Source organism: Episyrphus balteatus, chromosome 1, assembly GCF_945859705.1.
Source record: "Episyrphus balteatus chromosome 1, idEpiBalt1.1, whole genome shotgun sequence".
Taxonomy (NCBI): domain Eukaryota; kingdom Metazoa; phylum Arthropoda; class Insecta; order Diptera; family Syrphidae; genus Episyrphus; species Episyrphus balteatus.
This window is the reverse complement of record NC_079134.1, coordinates 165,776,148-165,797,149: the sequence shown is the minus strand read 5'-3', so window position 1 is coordinate 165,797,149 and position 21,002 is coordinate 165,776,148. Positions and strand designations below refer to the sequence as shown.

General features: G+C 28.0%; 3 protein-coding genes across 7 annotated transcripts in view; 2 read left to right on the top strand and 1 right to left on the bottom strand.

Moving 5' to 3' along the window:
* LOC129921111 (pre-mRNA splicing regulator USH1G) overlaps window positions 1-21,002 on the bottom strand; it is a 522,815-nt gene that overhangs the window by 128,492 nt on the left and 373,321 nt on the right. The window contains exon 2 of one of the 4 annotated variants that reach the window (XM_056002794.1): window positions 826-895. The exons of the other annotated variants lie outside the window; for them this stretch is intronic. The gene's annotated coding sequence lies outside the window, so the exon portion shown is untranslated. The remainder of the gene's footprint in view (window positions 1-825; window positions 896-21,002) is intronic. 4 annotated transcript variants of the gene reach the window in all.
* Window positions 3,200-8,681, top strand: LOC129921118 (uncharacterized). Of its 2 annotated transcripts, none has more exons than XM_056002803.1 (5): window positions 3,200-3,554; window positions 3,617-3,850; window positions 3,917-4,002; window positions 8,096-8,267; window positions 8,339-8,681. In XM_056002803.1, exons 2-5 carry the CDS (start codon window positions 3,658-3,660, stop codon window positions 8,536-8,538), a joined length of 651 nt encoding a protein of 216 aa, XP_055858778.1. In that variant the 5' UTR covers window positions 3,200-3,554; window positions 3,617-3,657; the 3' UTR covers window positions 8,539-8,681. The 2 variants fall into 2 exon arrangements, with proteins under 2 accessions (XP_055858778.1, XP_055858779.1); XM_056002804.1 differs by having other exon boundaries at window positions 3,200-3,850; window positions 8,339-8,440; window positions 8,507-8,681.
* LOC129921128 (uncharacterized) lies at window positions 13,748-19,774 on the top strand. Its single transcript, XM_056002816.1, has 4 exons — window positions 13,748-14,199; window positions 14,259-14,332; window positions 19,281-19,434; window positions 19,497-19,774. Exons 1-4 carry the CDS (start codon window positions 14,010-14,012, stop codon window positions 19,634-19,636), a joined length of 558 nt encoding a protein of 185 aa, XP_055858791.1. The 5' UTR covers window positions 13,748-14,009; the 3' UTR covers window positions 19,637-19,774.

Sequence of the window (21,002 nt, the reverse complement as noted above, 5' to 3'; positions counted from 1 at the left end):
AAAATTATGTGTACTGCGGCAATTAAGGTCAAATTAAGGATGTTCCTCAAGCTAGCAGAGCAAGGTCAGCAGAACATAAGTTTTGTTATTGAATCTTTGATGTTAATTAATTAATTAAGTAGGTAAGATACTTTTGAAAAAAATTTAAAAAAAAACTTTAAATCAAATTTCGTTTCAAAACGAAATTAAAGTTAGCAGAACGGATTTGTATTGGAAATGAAAATATTTTTTTTAATAAAAAATCTCGAAAATTTCTTCCGAAAATGAGGTACTTAACTTGAACTAGTCAAGTACTAAATTATTCAAGATAATTTGAAAAAAAAAAAAAACAAATATTTTTTTTCGAAAATCAGAGAAAAAAGTTATTTTTTTTTTATTTGTTTTTGGAATAGTAGAGCACTTAATTAGCACCTATTCCTATATATTATACCAATACCAATTTTATTCAAGTAGTGGAGCACTTAATGTAATTTTGGGGTACTTAATTAGCACTAGAAGACCCAATTAGAAAACTTATGTTTTGCTGACCTTGCTCAGCTAACTTGAGGGACATCAATTTAGGACCGTTATTAACGGTATCTTCCGTAGAGCAGTTTTATTTATGTCTGATTTTCTGTTTCAACGTTTCTAATTTCAATAAAAAATTTATGAATAATATCATTTAAGTATAATTTTAACTTTAAATTGATACAAATTTTAAAGAAAAATTATTATTTTTGGTGTAAATAAAAATCAATTTTTTTAAAGATGTTTTTGTAATTTTTAAATAAAAATTTTATATTATTTTCAGTTTTAAATTGGATTTTACTGAACTTCTTTTCTTACCGTAGGGTCAAAATTTTATCAAAAAATTGAAATAAGTATTTTGTTTCTTGGTGTTATTTTTAGAACTCACCTGAAAAAAAATAAAAAAATGAAGCAAAAAATTATAGACCAGTGCCGATGCCTTCAAAAACATTAAAAAGTACAAAAAAATCATAGTAGGATGAAACCCATTGGAAAAGGAGGGGAATATGATAAGAATGAAAGGAAAAATAAATTACGGGCGAGCCGAGTTCGGGAAGTGGGTGGGTTGAGTTTTTAATGGTAAAAAATGGTATATCTCGATTTCCGCCAAAACTACAAATCCTATAGAAAAAAGTTGTATGGCAAAGTTGTAGGTAGTAAAAAGATCTACAACTTTTGTACAACAATTTTTTCACATAACCTCAAAATTTATGTGAAAAATTCAAAAAACCGTGTTTTTGGTTTTTTATTTTTATCTTTTTCAAAAACAAAAATTTTTCTACGAAATTTGGTGAAAACCTACCTTATTATATCCCAAATACACTATAATTTATTTGATTTAAAATATTAATTTGTTCACCTTATTTTGACTTAATACCAAAAAAACAACCTAATTTTCAATCGAAAATTCACGTGTCAAAATATCAGCTTTTTTCAAAAAGTCGGTGGGTATTTCGTTCGTTAAAATGTCTATTTTCTGATGGTGTAAAAAAATTTTACATTAGTATACTATAGAACATGTTCTAGTAAAATTCAAAAAATGAAAAAAGCTTGAATTCGAAAAAAATTTTGTATCATTGTTTACAATTTTGGCCTATTTATTCAAATTTACACTTTAATTACTCAAAAAACGTTAGATTTCATGTAACATTGATTAATCTTACGTTTTTTGAGTAATTAAAGTGTTAATTTGAATAAATAGGCCAAAATTGTAAACAATGATAAAATTTTTTTTTCGAATTCAAGCTTTTTTCATTTTTTGAATTTTACTAGAACATGTTCTATAGTATACTAATGTAAAATTTTTTTACACCATCAGAAAATAGACATTTTAACGAACGAAATACCCACCGACTTTTTGAAAAAAGCTGATATTTTGACACGTGAATTTTCGATTGAAAATTAGGTTGTTTTTTTGGTATTAAGTCAAAATAAGGTGAAGAAATTAATATTTTAAATCAAATAAATTATAGTGTATTTGGGATATAATAAGGTAGGTTTTCACCAAATTTCGTAGAAAAATTTTTGTTTTTGAAAAAGATAAAAATAAAAAACCAAAAACACGGTTTTTTGAATTTTTCACATAAATTTTGAGGTTATGTGAAAAAATTGTTGTACAAAAGTTGTAGATCTTTTTACTACCTACAACTTTGCCATACAACTTTTTTCTATAGGATTTGTAGTTTTGGCGGAAATCGAGATATACCATTTTTTACCATTAAAAACTCAACCCACCCACTTCCCGAACTCGGCTCGCCCGTAATTTATTTTTCCTTTAATTTTCATCATATTCACCTCCTTTTCCAATGGGTTTCATTCTACTATGATTTTTTTTGGTTTCAAAAATTATTGACCCTGGTCTATTATTGCAAAGAAGAAATATAAACAAAAAAAAAAATAATACAAAAATGGATTATACAAATACAATTTTTGTCTAAATTTGTTTACACTTAAAGTGGAATCCACTCTCAATTCGAAATTTTTCTTGATTAGAATATAGACTTAACATGAGAAATTGACAGAAGATTTAACTTGAAATCTTTAAAAAATAAATCTTAAAATCAGCTTATCCAAGACTCTTTTTAAAAGGTCATGTTACAACCCTAAATCTTGAGTCTGAAACATCACAGTGAATTCTTTTCAAAAGCGTACAAGAATGTAAGGTACCAATTTCGAGCTCAATCTTCAATCTATAAACATTTTCAAACAAAACCGTTGTTTTCAGATTTTCGATCTATTATTTCCACAAATAATTACCTCGATTATGCAAATAAAAGTACCTACATGTGTTTTAAATTCATACAAAATTATTATTAATGGTTTTCATAAAATTTGCTCTTGGCGTTGAAATAATTTCTTTCCTAGTCTAATTCGCATAATCCTATGCCTATCACCCATCTATCCAGTCGTTTTATATAAATAGATGTTCAGGCTCCTGAGTTGTCTTAAATTGTAACAATATTTTTCGAAAACCTATCTGAATCACAGTGTTTAGAGGAATATACATATTCCAGCATTTTTAATATATACAATTATTAATTTTATAGAAAATTTCGTTTTATTATAAGATTGTGATTAGAAACACTAGTCATTGTATTTCAAGTAGTTTTATTCAGCTGCAACTCTTCAACCATCCTTTTATAGGTATACACAAAAACTTTACTCTTGACCTTCAATTTAAAAAACCAAAATATTTGACTATGTACATAGTTGCAGTTTTGTATTGAATTCCAAAAAAAAGCTTTAAACATAAAAAGCTCCTCTGAAATAACTCTATCAAGTAAAATTTATGTCAAAAAGGCGTCACACTACGCAGAGTGTTTGTTGTTTATAAATAAAGAAAATAAAATAAACAAACAATAAATTGAGAAGTGTTTAATTGAAATTTAAAGTGATTTTAAAGCTGATTTTTTTCAAGTGTGGTGAAATGTTATTACAAAAGAGTAGAACAAAAGAGATTTAACAAAAACTTAACAACAACTAAGTGGTTTCTGGTTTCCAATGCCTGAGGAAAAGGATGTGATTCTCTATACCATCTTTGACCTTGAGTTCATTGACTGATAAGAGAAAAAAACAAAACATCAAAGGTTTCTATTTCCTATATTTCCAGCCAATTAAGTTGTCAAAAAGGATATTTATTTTGCTTCTCAAATGGTTTATAAAATACAAAAATTTTGCTGTCTAAGTCTGTCCACAGCTGGCTTAGTTTTTGGCTACATAAGTTTGATTTCTTGTATTGGTGAATTTATTGGTCTAGCTATGGTCATAATTTTGCTGGTGTGTTCGCCACAGGATGAAATCGATTATAATATTGATTATGACAAAACAAACCCTCCTAAGATAAGTTAGTTGATGAATTTTGTTCAAAAATTACTTTGAATTTAAAGATTTATTTTAATTTTCTTTAAAGGTTCTCCTGCAAAGATAACTTTTCGACTTCTATTGTGTATTTTTAGTTTGGTCTGTTCGATGTCGTTAATTATTGGAATTAAAAGGGTAAGTTTAGATAAATTGTTATAAAATAAATTTAAATTATTTTAATCAAATCTTTACAATAAGTTTTTGTGAACACATTGAACAATTGTCATGAAATTTATAATGCTTTTCAAGTTCTAAATCATAACTAACAAAATTAATTATATGAGTTGGCAATTTCGACTTAGTTTTTCCACTTTTGGATATCATTTTTGGGAGTGGAGTCATATTTGAACAAAAAAGTGTTAAATTTGTATATTAAGATATTAGAGTCCTGGAATAAAAATACAGGGTGTTTCAAAATCAATGGTATAATCAAAATATGATGATAAACTATCTTACGAGCTATTACAATTTGGTAAGAAAAATGTTGGCAACCCTAAAATTGACGAACATTTTAAGGTCTGTTGAGTATCGAAACATTTAAATTTGGTCAAGTTACAGACATTTTTTGACAGGATGGTTGAGCCACTGCGAGCTATATTTTTTTGACTATCATCGAGATCACGGAAACCATCAATTTCTTTTATTAGATTGACCATTACGGAGTATCATATAGCTTGAAGGGAAATGGTAACGGAGTTACGAATAACAGAGTTATGCGCGACAGAGTTACGGCCGTCAAAGTTACGCGAAACCGAAGTTACGAAAAACTAGATTTACGAATTCCAAAGTTTTGTTGAGCTATGACATGTGATTTTTGGGTTGGCAACAATTGCGAGGAACGTTATGGAATTATGGAAACATAAATAAGAGAATATCGATACGTAGGTGCAATATTAGTTGGACAAATAAGAAGTTAATTTCAATTATGTCCCCCAAACTTACATAAGTATAATTATGTTTTTTTTTTCTGTTTCAACGTTTTTGCGATCTTCTCACAAAAACAAAACCATATATGTATATCTATACCAATTCAATCAAAATTTTACAAGATTAAATAACACCCATTTTCGCTTAACTCATTTAGTTCAGACCTATGAGAAAAATGTTAATTTCTTGTTTGTATTTCCATAATTCCATATCGTTCCTCGCAATTGTTGCCAACCCAAAAATCACATGTCATAGCTTAACATAACTTTAGAATTCGTAACTCTAGTTTTTCGTAACTTCGGTTTCGCGTAACTTTGACGCTCGTAACTCTGTCGCCCGTAACTCTGGTATTCGTAACTTCGTCGGTTTCCCAGCTTGAAGGACCTCTGCTGCAGCCAAGATCACGCACCATATTTTCAAAAAATGTTATTCTTCAAACGTTTTTTGATATAATGATGTGATGATTTAAAAATAAAAATATTCTGGAACATAGTTACGAATTTATAAAGTAGAAAAAGTGCAGTTTTTGTTCTGCCAGGGTGGTCAAATCCCTTAACTGTTAAATTAAAAGGATCACCATGTGTTTATTTTAATAAAAAAAATGTTGTTAAGGGAGCACACTTTCAGTGCTTAAAAAAATAAAATATATCAAATTTATTCAATTTAATGGATTTTCAAAAACTTTGTGATAAAATATGAGTACGCATTTTGGTTCTATTTCAAACCAGGTATAGTCTTGGAAATCACGTCCCTTAATTTGGTGGACACTTTGTGACGAAATAAAATTAGTTATAATTAAATGGTAATTTGCTGTGCAAACCAAAAATATGTAGCTCTATTGGTTATTCTTATTGAGTTACTAAATTTCCACTAAAATAAGTATGAAGTTAACAGACAAAATCTGAAACGAAATAAATTTCGCTGGCATTAAAATTTTTTCGCTGTTTTAATTGCTTTTAAACTATAGTATAAGAACTTAATTTAATAGCTAAGACAGTTTTTTTTATTCAAAATTCCGATAATGGTAGCTTATTTTGTGGTTCTCATAAATCGGTCAGTTTTTGTTTTGAGTTAAAAAAGTGCACTTCCGGTGCTCGAGTCAATGGAGAATAAATTTGGAAAAATAAAAACTTTTTTTTTGAAATTTTTTCCTAACAATTACCTATTGTAATCAATTAACACGAAAACCCATACGAAACGATTCAAAAGATTAACATTTTTTATTTTTACTTGCGACATAGGTACTATATATCAAGTTATGCATTCGTACAAAAAAAAAAAGTTGAGATAGCATTTTTCCATGACATTACGATGGTAGACAATGCCAAAAAAGTGGGTCCCGGAAGTCCGTCTGTCTGTCTGTCTGTCTGTCTGTCTATCTGTCTGTCTGTCTGTCTGTCTGTCTGTCTGTCAGTCTGTCTGTCTGTCTGTCTGTCTGTATAAGGAGCTACAGCCTAAACGGATGGACCAATTAATGTCAAACTTGGTATGTAGCGTTATTTGGCGACTCTCCAGAGGGGTTTTTGGAATTAATTTTTTTGGACCAAAAATAACGGCACTTGTCATATACCGATTTTAGTAAAATTGAAATATCTCGAAAACGGCTCCAACGATTTTGTTTAAAAAATTCAAATGTTATTATTAAGTTAAGGTCTATCTTTCAATGAAAAAATTTTTTTTTGAAAATCATTATTTACGGTACCTGCCATAGAACCGTTTTTTTCAAATCCGATTATTTCGGAAACTGCTTATTCGATTTCAACGAAACTTTTTGTGAAGAAGCACTTATATAATTTAAATATAAGCCAAAAATTAAATTTTGAAAAAAATAATTTTTGGATTTTTAAAAAAAATTTGAAAATTTTTTTTTGAAAAATCAAATTTTCGAAAACGGGGCATTGAATTTTTTTGAAATTTTGTTTTTAGATGTTGATTAGTGATTTCTACAAAATGGCATACCAATTTTATTTTAAAGCTTTTTTTCCAAAAAATTATTTATAAAAAATTACTTTTTTAAAAAACGGCTCTAACGATTTTGAAAATTTTTTTTCTAAAAATGCATGTTAATATATCAATCAAAACTGCATACTTGTTTTGGAGGGCAATTTAATTTCAGATTTTATTTTATTTAAAAAAAAAAACGAATGTTATTTTTTTTTTCCAAATTTCTATACATATAAAAAGTCTTAAACATTTAAGCAACTTTAACTCTAAGAGCAAGTACGTGCGACCCCAGTCGTGCAATTTATTTTTTTTGCATTCGTACAACGAACCGAAAATAAACTTTTTAAACTTCAAACCGAAATATAAACTAACCGTGACCGATGCAATGGGAACTATAAAATTAATTTTTGCGCTACAATTTTTGTGTTGAAAAGCTTCAGTTTTTAGAAAAGAAATGTTTTTCAAATTCAACTGTTTTGAAAATTTTGGTCGTTACTTATATTAGTGGAATTTTCAATAAAAAAAAATAATCGAGCTTGGAAATCAGTTTTTGCACGTTCGATCTACATTATTCTTCATAGGTGGCCAAAAAAAAATGAAATTTTATAAAAAATTCAAAGATTCATTTTTTCAAAATTTATTAATTAAAAAATATATGGTTAATAGACCAGGGTCGATAATTTTTGAAACCAAAAAAAATCATAGTAGAATGAAATCCATTGGAAAAGGAGGTGAATATGATGAAAATTAAAGGAAAAATAAATTACGGGCGAGTCGAGTTCGATAAGTGGGTGGGTTGAGTTTTTAATGGTAAAAAATGGTATATCTCGATTTCCGGCAAAACTACAAATCCTATAGAAAAAAGTTGTATGGCAAAGTTGTAGGTAATAAAAAGATCTACAACTTTTGTATCAACAATTTTTCACATAACCTCAAAATTTATGTGAAAAATTAAAAAAACCGAGTTTTTGGTTTTTTATTTTTATCTTTTTCAAAAACAAAAATTTTTCTACGAAATTTGGTGAAAACTTACCTTATTATGTCCCAAATACACTGTAATTTATTTGATTTAAAATATTAATTTGTTCACCTTATTTTGACTTAATACCAAAAAAAACACCCTAATTTTCAATCGAAAATTCACGTGTCAAAATATCAGCTTTTTTCAAAAAGGTAATGAGGAGTGAATTAATCTTTTTTGGGGTAAAAGAGTGTTTTTTTTTTTATTTTAAATGGAATGAAAATGTAGAATTTCGTTGCTTTGATTGCAAGTAAATATTAGTACCTACAGCTTGAAAACTGTCTTTATTTTAAATTTAAACTATTTCTCATTTTATTTATTTTTCAATCTGTCTAGAAATCCCACAATATGATGGTCCCATGGCTAGCTAGCATGGCTGCGTGTTTGATAATTTTAACATCTCTTTCTATTATTTCGATTATCACAGGACTCAATTATATAATTATAAACCCTAAAGAAGGTTACATTGTTGATTTAATTGCTGGAATTTTACTTGCTTTATTTTCAGGTAATTATATACCTACTTATATAATTTTTTATTTTTTATTTATGAATAATGAAGATTTATTTTTTACACAGGTTTCTTATTCTACAGTTGGATTGCAGTTTATTCATTATTTGATAATTATCGTAAATATTTTCAAGAATCTTCAACTGACGGAGATGGTGAAAGGCTAAATTGTACATTTGATTCTCCTGACATAAGTATTATGTACAATAATTCAAGAGTAAATCGTCAAATTTTAGATATTCCCGATCTGGGTCATGATTTAGAATAACTTTTGAATGCTTTGAATGCAATGAGCCGAAAATATTTTTATTTATAAAAAATGTATTAGTTTTTGGCTTTTGAATTGGCTAGATTTCATAAAGTTCTTGGAAAAAATTTGTAAATGTTCCTCTCCTCAAAAACAAAAGCACTATCTATGTATACCTACAATTTTATTGTTTTTTAAGAAAATATGTCTATTTTATTAGTATTTAAGAATGTGTATGGATAATAAATGAAAATATCATTTTTTGGTTTCAAAAGTTCAATAAGTGAACAGTAAAAAATAATAAAATGGTCTGAAAGAAAGAAATTTACTACTAGCTTTGGTATAAATGTCAATTATATTTATTAAAAAAAAAATATTTTTTAAAGAGTTGGCAACCATAAAATAATACATCTTATTAAACAGCGCTATTGGGTACCTAAGACAACAATTATAATAATCTTAAAGATAAATAGGTGTATATGTATGTATTATATTAATAATAATAAATAAAACATTCATGGTTTAACATATTCCATCCAATACCTAAATAATTAAGTAGTTTTATGATGCATTCCAGTTTTGACTTTGATTTAGAAGAGTCGGTTACGATTCACCAGTTTCCACTTTTATATTTCCAATTTCCGCTACAATTTTCCAATTGAAATTACAACTGAAATTAGTAAGTTTACACTTTGTTTTTACTACGATTAACCCGTTTCGGCTGCGTTTTACGAGTTTCGGTTGCGATTTTCAAGTTTCGGCTACGATTAACCCTTTTTGACTGCAATTTTCCAGTTTGTCTTGAAATTTATCAGGAGTATCCCAGTTTCAGCTGAAATTTCTTATCTTTCAATGTGTTTTTTACTACGATTAACCCGTTTCGGCTGCGATTTACGAGTTTCGGTTGCGATTTTCAAGTTTCGGCTGCGATTAACCCTTTTTGATTCAAATTTTTTAGTTTCACCTGCAATTTATCAGAAATATCCCAGTTTTGGCTGAAATTTGTTAGTTTTTACTGTGTTTTTACTACGATTAACCCGTTTCGGCTGCGATTTACGAGTTTTTGGTTGCGATTTTCAAGTTTTGGCTGCGATTAACCCTTTTCGACTCAAATTTTTTAGTTTCACCTACAATTTATCAGAAATATCCCAGTTTTGACTAAAATTTGTTAGTTTTTACTGTGTTTTTACTACGCTTAACCCGTTTCGGCTGCGAGTTACTAGTTTCGGTTGCGATTTCCAAGTTTCGGCTGCGATTAACCCCTTTTGACTGAAATTTTTCAGTTTCACCTACAAATTCATCAGTGTCCACTGAAATTTAAACGTTAAAGCTGTGATTCACGAGTTTCGGTTGTGATTTTCAAGTTTTGCGTGCAATTTACCAACCTAGGCTGTAAAATATCTGTTTTGGATACGATTTACCAACAACAGTGATTAACTTGTTTCGCTTGCAATTTACAAATTTTATCTGCGATCTATCAGCTTCGGCCACGCTCTGTCAGTTTTGACTGCGATTAACCACCTTCTGTTGCGATTTATAAGCTTCGGCTGCGATTCGTGAGTTTCGGTTGCGATTAATCACTTTTGGCTGCGATTTGCTAATTTTTGCTGCAATTAACCAGTTTGGCATGCAATTTATCAGTGTCGACTGCGTTTTTATTACAATTTACTCGTTTCGGCTGGGAATTGCGATTTTCGGCTGCGATTTTCAAAATTCGGCTCCGATTTATCACTTTTAATAGCTGTGAATCCCAATTTCGGTGACGAAAAGTTGGGGTCACAGAACTATGGGACAATTTTATTGGCAAAAACTATTAAAAATCAAAAATTCACGATATAAAAGGTTACGTATCCAAAGGCTTTAACTTCCTTAAAATTAAAGAAGATACATTTTTTCAATAAATGTGGCTATTACTCATGGGAAGGTTCTCTCATTACTTCCTAAGTTTACACTCATTTTATTATTCAAATACCATACCCACCCATATTTTCTTTTTATGTATAAACTGTTTAATGTTTGCCTATATGTATGTAAAAAGAGACAAAAACAGAATGAAAAAAAAAACTTTGATGCCTAATGAAGGGTTGAAGACCTTGAACTTCATAAAAGATAAACAAAACAGCCTGTTGAATATAGAATTTTTTTATTTAATTAAGCCGGCGGCAGCGCCAAAACAAACATAAGATTGCCGAGACATTTTGTCACCATTCTCTTAAGTAGATTAATTTATAATATTATAATATTAAATATCTTTTATAAAGCTTTTGATGTGGCGTCAAAAAGTGAAGGTGAAAAGAGAATCAAAACAAAATTCAAACAAAAACATAATGAAACAAAATTTTATATATTTTTTTATGCATCACCGATTACCACCCTCTCTCAGTTCTCTCGCCAATCAACTGTTACCTGTTTTCTGTTTTTAATGTAATGTGTTTTTCATTCAAAAAAGCTTTTTTGTTAAGCATTCTTAGAATATTCATGGAAAGAATAGAAATATTTAATGACATGGTTGGTTAAAAACGCAGGCGCTTAAATAAGATATTAAGCTTTAAGAAAAAGCCCGAAAAGTTTAAGGAAATGTTTGAAATTTTAGCAGTTATAAGGATACAATGCACGTTACATCCCGTCGTCGTCTACGAGTCCTTGAAAATATTTGTACTTTAAGGATCCACTAAACTAGTTTTGATAATGAACCAATTCTGAAATTTGTCAAAAATATAGCTGTTAGATTCATGTTTACACTTAGCTACGTTTTAGGACTTAATTCCGTAAGGAGATGACCCATTTTTCTTTGGAGCCTGGGCGTACACCGACAAGACTAGTATTAAATGAAAGCTTATATTGAGCCCTATAAGTGAGTCAAATATTTTTAAAATTGGTGTTGGGGATTTAAAGATATTTGAGTCCGAACTTGGGGACGGAAAAATCAGAAAAGTCGGATGTTTTCGAAACAACTCTTCATAGCATCCGAAGCATAGAATCTCGATATCTCGAAATATAAGTATTGACATATACTTTTGACACTGATGAAATTTTCAATTGATAACTTTTTATTTCATATACAAAAAAAATTGCATTACTTTAAACAAAAACCATATTAAAAAAAGTATATGTCATGTCTATGAAGAGTTGTTTCGAAAACATCCGATTTTTCTGATTTTTCCGTCACCCACTTCAAACTCAAATATCTTAAAATCCCCAAAACCAATTTTGAAAATATTTGGCTCACTTATAGAACTCAATAAAAGCTTAAATGTGATACTAGTCTTGTCGGTGTACGCCCTGGGCCCAAAAATACGTCATGTCCTTTCTAAAGCATTAACAATGCATTATATATACAGCATGTTTCAAATGAAAAATCACACTGCGAAGTGAGTGTGTTAACAATGTAAAAAAAAGCAGAAAATGTCAAAAATAAGCAGTTCTAAAAATGTACTAAAAATGTATTAAACATGTACTAAAAATGTAAACTTGTTTCCATTTTTCAGCCATTGCTCATTTATTTCTAATATTTGTACATGTATTCAGACTTGAAGATCCGCAGAGCAAAACTATGCTTGTAGCTTACTTTTTTTCGATTGAATAACAAAGGCAAATTTTTATTCCCAATACGTCAAAATCATACCTAGAGATGGAAAATTTCGAAGTTTTAATTAAAGAAAACTTAACTTTGTTTTCACAGTTCGGTATAGCTTTAATTTATCGGTTCACTAACGAGTACAGCACAAAATAGTTCATTCTTCAATGTACAGTCAAGCAATCAGAAATAGTAGGGTTCTAGAAACAATATCAAATTGAATGATGCATATTTTTTAAAAAAGGCATTTAAAAAGAATTTACCCTCATGAAACATGGCAAAAAGTTTGCTTTTGGAATAACAATCAAGAAATCGAAACACATGTGAAAAGATAGGTACACTGATGAAATTCTGGATGAAGGAATAAGATGAAGCAGAAATAATAAGAAATAATATCTATTGGAAATTTAAGATTTTGTTTAGTGACGAGAAAAAAAAATTTAAAAAAAAAATCGAAAGTTAAAAAAATTAAATTAAAAATATTTTTTGTTTAATTTTTTTTTACATTTTACAAATGATGTCGTTAATTTTTGAATAATATTGACTTATACTTTGATGAAATATATGAACTTAAAAATATGTCAATTTTTGAAAAACGGCAACGCCATATTTCCGTTCTCCGAATTTTTTGAGAAAAACTAAAAACGCAGTTTTGTTAGAATCAATAAGAGTATTGCGTATACCAAAATTAATCGAAATCGTTAGAGTCGTTTTCGAGAAAATTGCAATACCTCAAAAACGTTATATGGGAGATATGCGTTAAAAAAGAGATATTAAAAAAATTAAAAAAAAAGGTCTAGAGAATTACGTAAAAATCATCTGAACCAAGTTTCAAGCAAATCCATTCATCCGTTTAGGCCCTAGCTGGATGTACAGATGGACGCACAGACCGACGGACGGTATGACGAAAACCAATTTTTTGATCTTTTCCATCATAGTAATGTTGGTTTTGATTAAAACCTCAATTTTTTTTCTACACGAAACTAATACTTGCCCTAGAGCAAGTAAAAAGGATCAAAAGAACTCCTAAAAATTTATTTTGATAAAAGGGTGTCTTTTGAAGGGCTGAATTATGTCTGAGAAAGGTTTCATAACAGCTGAACCTGACATACATTTTTTTTTTTAATTTTTAAACTTGGTGGACAAATTTCAATATAAATGGTACCCTTACCAACTTTATTAAAAATGTTGTCTTTGTCATGGGAATTGCGAATCAAATAAGTCTTCACATTTTTTTCATGTGAAAGGGTGTTTTATTAGGTGTTCGGAATATGCAAAAACTAAGTAGGTACCTAATAATAAAATGGTACACCCTCTTTAAATTAGGCAATGATGTTACATTTGAGATTGGTTTAAGGAAAAACAAAACTGATGAGCCAGAGCCACCCTAATAAAATTTGGTAGCAACGCCAACGTTACATTTGAGATAAAAACCAAGAATAAAGAGACTTCATAAAACAAAGGGTGTTTCTTCCGAGGAAGGAGTAAATTCTTCTTGTGTAAAATGCCGCATGGCTCCAACTTGGAATCCAAACTGTGAGCCTTATCACTAACCAATAAATTTAGATCCATCCCTGTTAAATTCCGGAATTCCTAGAAAGCTTTTGCAAAAAAAAAAGCTGTCAATAACAGCTTTAGCATCAGTATGTCAAACGTAAGAAAAAATCCTTAAAAAATATTTGCTGGTTGTAATTTATATTTTTTCTTTAATGCAGTTTTGCATTTTATTTCCAAAAAACATTTAGAAGCAATGTATCATCATCGGTTGTAATTTTTTGTATTGCTTAAAGTTAATATTAAAAATAAAATTAGTTCGATTCTTTAAACGCAATTTTTGCTTAAAGAGAAGAAGAATTAAGAAACACACACGAAACAACAACAACAACAACAAAAATCAAATAAATCTTCCTTCAGAATGGCCTTAACCATAAATAAGTGCTGCTGCTGCATCAGCCTCCCAACAGCTTGTATTATCGTAGGCGTTCTAGGTGGTGTATTTTCTCTGATAAAATCTATTGAATGTTTAACGGATCTATATGATTTGCATCAAATTGGACAAATCAATGGTCATGATGATGAAACTGCTCGTAGTAGTTCGAAATATGGTAAAAATGAAGATAGTACATTTTTTGTTATTGTGTAATTGTTGTAATTTTATTGCCAGATATATATTATGTTCTGGTTCCTAATATTGTTTATGTGATAACATCTGTTTTGCTCATCATTGGAATTAAAAAGGTAGGTATACAATTTCTTATTGTTTGTTGTTGTTTTTCAATTAATTTAAAATCATAATTTGACATGGGTGTCACTCTGACAGATTCATCTCAACTTTTATCCGGTATTGTTAGAAATTTGAAGCTTTGAATAATTACTATATTCACATGCAAAAACGTAGATTGAAAAAAAAAAAGTATTAAGAAAAAAAATATTTTCTGCGTATTTGACAATTATGCTTGTATAATGTCCTTAAAGTGGTAGTAAGAGGTTGAAACTTGAAAGTTCTAAATAATTCTGACAGGGAAATTATTATTTGTTTTTTTTTTTTTTTTTAATATTAAAAATATACAGGTTCACACATATATTTTTACCAAGTAAGACCATTGGTAGGCAAATGAATAAAGTTTGAATTGTTTTGATGAACCACCTTTGGTTTAAGTTAGACCACTTTAGAATTATTTGTTGTGAGCGTAAAAAAAAGAACGTAGGTAATTTTTACTTGCGATATAGGTACTATATATCAAGTTATGCATTCGTACAAAAAAAAAAAAGTTGAGATAACATTTTTCCATGACATTACGTAGAGAATGCCAAAAAAGTAAGTCCCGGAAGTCTGTATAAGGAGCTACAGCCTAAACGGATGGACCGATTAATGTCACACTTGGTATGTAGCGTTATTTGGCGACTCTCCAGAGGGATTTTTGGAATTAATTTTTTTGGACCAAAAATAACGGTACTTGTCATATACCGATTTTAGTAAAATTGAAATATCTCAAAAACGGCTGCAACGATTTTGTTGAAAAAATTCAAATGCTAGTTTTAAGACAAGGTCTATCTTCTTATGAAAAAGTTTTTTTTTGGAAAATCATTATTAACGGTAAATGCCATTGAACCGTTTTTTTTTCAAATCCGATTATCCCCGAAATTGCTTATTCGATTTCAACGAAACTTTTTGTGAAGAAGCATTTATACAATTTAAAAAACACATTTAGAAAAAAATAATTTTTGGACTTTTAAAAAAATTTTGAAAATTTTTGTTTGAAAAATCAAATTTTCGAAAACGGGACATTGAATTTTTTTGAAATTTTGTTTTTAGATGTTGATTAGTGATTTCTACAAAATGGCATACCAATTTTATTTTAAAACATTTTTTCTAAAAAATTATTTATAAAAAATTAGTTTTTTAAAAAACGGCTCTAACGACTTTGAAAATTTTTTTTCTAAAAATGCATCTTAACATATCAATCAAAACTGCATACTTGTTTTGGAGGGTGATTTGATTTCAGATTTTATTTTATTTTTTTAAAAACGAATTTATTTTTTTTTTTTTCAAATTTCTATATAGAAAGTCTTAAAAATTTAAGCAACTTTAACTCTAAGAGCAAGTTCGTGCGACCCAGTCCTGCATTTTATTTTTTTGCGAATAAGCTCGGTAACAGTTTTTCAATGCAAAACATCTTATAAAAATCAACATCACTCTAAAAAGAAGATTTTAATTAGGGCATCATCTTTTTTATTACAGTAAATTTCGAATTTTGATGGTCTCCTTGTAAATTACAATAAATTTCCCTCACAGATCTATAAATTTATTATATTCCCTCATTTAAAACCAAGACAATTTGATGAGGTTTAACTCTGAATCAAACCCTAAATCAAACTTTACTAAACAACATGTGTATGGGTTTAGCTCAAGGCTAAGCTCAGTATAATACCACACTGAAAAAAACTTAGCCGAAGAATTAAGAAGAATAAAAAAAAAAACCACAAATTTTTAATGATTTTTTACGGCTTCAAAATTAAGCATTAAATTTTTGAGCATTTAAAAAAAACGACAGCTAAGTCGTAGTGATTTATATAATTTTATTCAGAGATTTGACATTTTTGGAGATTTTTTTTAAATATGATATTTTTTTAGTTTTAAAATTAAAAATATCCTTATTTCTTAAAAAAAAATTCACTTTGTTGTGATTTTTAGAGAATAAATTAGTCCTTCATAGTCCACAGAAAAATTATTCTCAATAACGCATTTTTCTTAGTAAAATGATATAAAATGCTAAATTGTAAACAAAAAATGCTTAATGCTTAATTTTATAAGAAATTTAATTAAAATTTTAAAAAATAATATAAAATTCGATTTGACATAGTAAAAGAATGACATTAAATTACTTTAAATTAAAGCCCACGTAGGCTTAAGGTCAATTTTGTTCTTATTTAAGTTTTCTTCGACGTTTTATTTATAACAAAAAGGGCCATGAAGATAGAAATAATTTATAACATTTAATTTCTTTTAAAACAAAGAATTTTTAGAAATACAAAATTTTTAAAAACATTAGATATCTACGTTTTAAAACCAAATATAAATTTTCAAAAATCTTTCAAAAAAAATCATGTATTTTTTTTTTAAGAAAATATTAATCTACATATAAAAATATTAAGTTTCAAAAAAAAATTTTAATTCTTGCTGAAAAAAATTAAATATTTATAATTTGAAATAAAGACCTTAATAAATAGGTCAGATTTTGAATTAAGCTATCTCCACAGTGAGCCTGAACAAGTTTAAGGTTGACCTAAAATGACGACAAAAACTAAAGATGAGGCTTTGTTCCTGAAGGCCTCAGCAATAATAATCCGTTTTTACCAAAATCGGATTAGCTTCCTCTTTCGAGATACCCCCCTTAAATGTGTTTTTTTCGAGAAAAATTCATATCAACGCAAGGCTCGACTACGATAACTTAGGCGCCGAGAATTGAAAACGGTTTTTAGTTGAGGTATTCAATACAATCATTTTTGGTCTTGGGAGGGAGGGTCTATGCCCCCCCTTTAGGCGGGAGGGGCAGTTTTCTAAAAAATCAAACAAAAAATTATTAAAAAACAATGGCAACACTTACAGTTAGGAATGATACCTTTTTCAAAAGCTAGAATTGTACACTTAATTATAGTTTTTAAAACAAGTTATTTTAAACAGTTGTTTTCGAAATAATCGATTCCAAAGTCAACAATTGTGAAAAAGAAGTTTAAAAAAAAATACATTGAATACTATTTTGTCAAGACTTTGGGTTTCATTACGGGATAAATTGATAAAGTAAACTACCTCAATAAATTCTTTATCAAATACTGAAAACCATATGTTTCTATGCCTTCTAGTTTTTGAGAAAATTGAAAAATAGGAAAACTACTTTCTTTATCTTATTTTTATTTTCTTGGCTATTTTGCTTTGCCATTATCAAAAATTAAAAAGTACTGTGCTTAATCTACTTCGATTCCATGAATTTGTTTTATTTCCATTTAAAATTGGACCTTAAAAATAAAATTTCTTAGTACCAGTGTGGTACCAGAACGCTCATTAGTGAGCCTGATAAAGAAAGTAGTTTTCCTATTTTTCAATTTTCTCAAAAACTAGAAGGCATAGAAACATATGGTTTCCAGTATTTGATAAAGAATTTATTGAGGTAGTTTACTTTATCAATTTATCCCGTAATGAAACCCAAAGTCTTGACAAAATAGTATTCAATGTATTTTTTTTAAACTTCTTTTTCACAATTGTTGACTTTGGAATCGATTATTTCGAAAACAACTGTTTAAAATAACTTGTTTTAAAAACTATAATTAAGTGTACAATTCTAGTTTTTGAAAAAGGTATCATTCCTAACTGTAAGTGTTGCCATTGTTTTTTAATAATTTTTTGTTTGATTTTTTAGAAAACTGCCCCTCCCGCCTAAAGGGGGGGCATAGACCCTCCCTCCCAAGACCAAAAATGATTGTATTGAATACCTCAACTAAAAACCGTTTTCAATTCTCGGCGCCTAAGTTATCGTACTCGAGCCTTGCGTTGATATAAATTTTTCTCGAAAAAAACACGTTTAAGGGGGGTATCTCGAAAAAGGAAGCTAATCCGATTTTGGTAAAAACGGATTATTATTGCTGAGGCCTTCAGGAACAAAGCCTCATCTTTAGTTTTTGTCGTCATTTTAGGTCAACCTTAAACTTGTTCAGGCTCACTGTGTCTCCGAAAATCCTAGTAAAATAAGCGTGTTCAAACTTCCAATTTTGAAAAAAACAAAATTTTTTGAAAAAAAATTCTATATTTTCTATTTACATATGTATTATATAATGTATATTCGAATAATTAAAATAAACCAACTAGCACGTTAACACAAATTCTGTTTTTCCCATTCTGACGGACTTTACGGAGACGGATTTTAACAACTATATTGTAATAATTAAAAAGCACATGATATCTGCCACAACCAATAACCGCTTAGGTCGAAAAAGAAAACAAAAATTTAGTTCTATTATAATTAACTCGATCCAGATGGTTTTAATCTATCGTTTTTTTTATAATTAATTAAGAAGATATGGACTTAAAATTAGAAACAATCATAAGCCCAATCATATTTTTTTTTAACTCACTGAAGCCGTATTTTTGGCTTAATGGTCGAATTTCGACCGCAGGTCAATATAAGTAATAATAAATTTACTTAAAAATTAATACATTCTAGTTGGGTTTTTGTTTCAAAAAAAAAAAATTCTTCTCTTCTACACTCTAGTAAAAAACACTAATTTTTGGTAGACTTACTTTCGTAAGTCATTGAATATTTTTTTCGAAAAATTAAGTTCAGTTTTTTTTAACTTTAATTTTTCAAAATTCTGATTTTGAGAGTTATTTTTTGGAAAACCGGTTTTTTTTCATTCACAAAATTTAAAATTAAAAGTATCGACTTCCGACCAAAACAAAATTTAAATTATATTTATGTTGTTATTTGTGTTCAAATATTTTGTTAAGCTTTTTGAAGTAGACCTTTAATATCATTTAATAATAATAAAAAACAAATAATTAAAAAAATACGAAAAAAAAATAAACAAAAATTAACAAAAGTTAATTCAAATTTAAAACAAATATATTTTACATTAGTAAAATTTTTAAAATTATTTTAAATATATTGTTTTTTATTTTTCATCCTTATAGAACTCACATCTGATGTTACTACCTTGGATTATTATCAATGTAATTGTGCTGCTGTTATACGTTCCAATTATATTGTTTTTCTTTTATTACGCTGATCTTAAATTAACAACGAGGGATATTTTAAAAGCTAGTGGAATATTTGGTTTAGTTTTTGGTAAGTAAGATCTGTTTGATTATAATAATTTTAATCTATCGATTATTCTATTTTTATTTTAGTTATCAGTTTTTGGATATGGATATCAGTATACTCACTATTCAAAGAAATTCGAAGTAAACGAAACGAACAACTACCAGAAAATGAAAAAAACTTAATAAATTTATATCCTCGTTATGAAATTGTTCAATTGAATGTTTAAAGTTATAATATTTGTTTTTATTTATTTTTTTACTTCCAAAGTATTCATAAGCACTAAAAAAACCAATTTAATGACTCCATAAAAGACTTAAACGAATGAAATTATATCGAACAATGTTTTAAATTTAAACAATAAATAATATAATATACATGTTAATCATTTTTTTCTATACTCGTATATCTTTAAAAATAAATAAATAAATAATTATAGATTTTCTTGTTAAAGAAATTAAATTAAATAAAGAAAAAAAAAAAACTGAAACAGAAATAACTAAATATTACTTTTTTTATTTAAAAAGCCAATTTTATTATATTAGGTATGTACCTATTTACAGCTAGTATTTTTTCAATTTCGATTAGGGTTTGTTAGCATCCAGGCTAAAGTTATTACTGACAGCATTTGCACGTTGTCCACATTCACTGTGGCGTATACGTGCTTTTTTGTATTGGATTTTTTTATTCACCCAGTTAATAAAATACAGGACCTGTGAAATTCAGTGAAAGAGTTCCAGTTTATATTAGGTATAACTATCAAGAACCAAAAGAACTTTCCTTTTCTCTTTCAAGGTGAAAGTTTGTTTTTTCGACTGATATGAAAAGTTAGATTTTGTAGTTTTTGTTTTGTTTTGGAGTTATGGCATTATGTTATGCATGATTTAGGGTAATTTTTTAATGCTGAGATTTATAGAAACAGCTATTTTAATTTTTTGGATGCAGAATTTTTTAGATTCAGGTTGTAAAACACACTTAAATCATGTATTTTATGATGCTTCCTTGGCTTCGATATGAAATTTAAGTTATAAAATCCCATTTTTTGTTCTTCCCAAAAATACACCTTTTTAACTTGTATAGTTAAAATAAATTGGTAAGCGCCATTCTTTTGAAATTTTTATAAGAAAAATTCTAAAAAAAATTCAACGACAAATTTTATAATTTTTTTTTATCCAAAAATGGTTATTTTAAAAATTAAAAATTTTATATTATTACATATGGAAAGTCATGTAAGAGAAAGAGAGTGCAAAAAAACGGTTTTATGACAAGTACCGTTAATAACACTGTGTGACAGCAACCCAACTTTAGAAAAATATTTTCATTGAATCTAGTACGTTGTGTCGTTTTAAAAAATCATTTTTTTTTATGCATTTGCATTCTATTATAATATATTAATTTAAAAAAATTCACTGCAAATAAAAAAATTTGCATTAAAAATAATGGTTTATTGGAAAAAAAAATATTTTGCATTAAAGAGAAATTGTTTTTACAAATACAAAATTTTCACCATTGAAAAAAAAATTAAATGCAAAATTGTTCATTGAATATTTTTTTTTTTTTTTAATATTTGTGGAATTTCTTACTTTGACTATTTT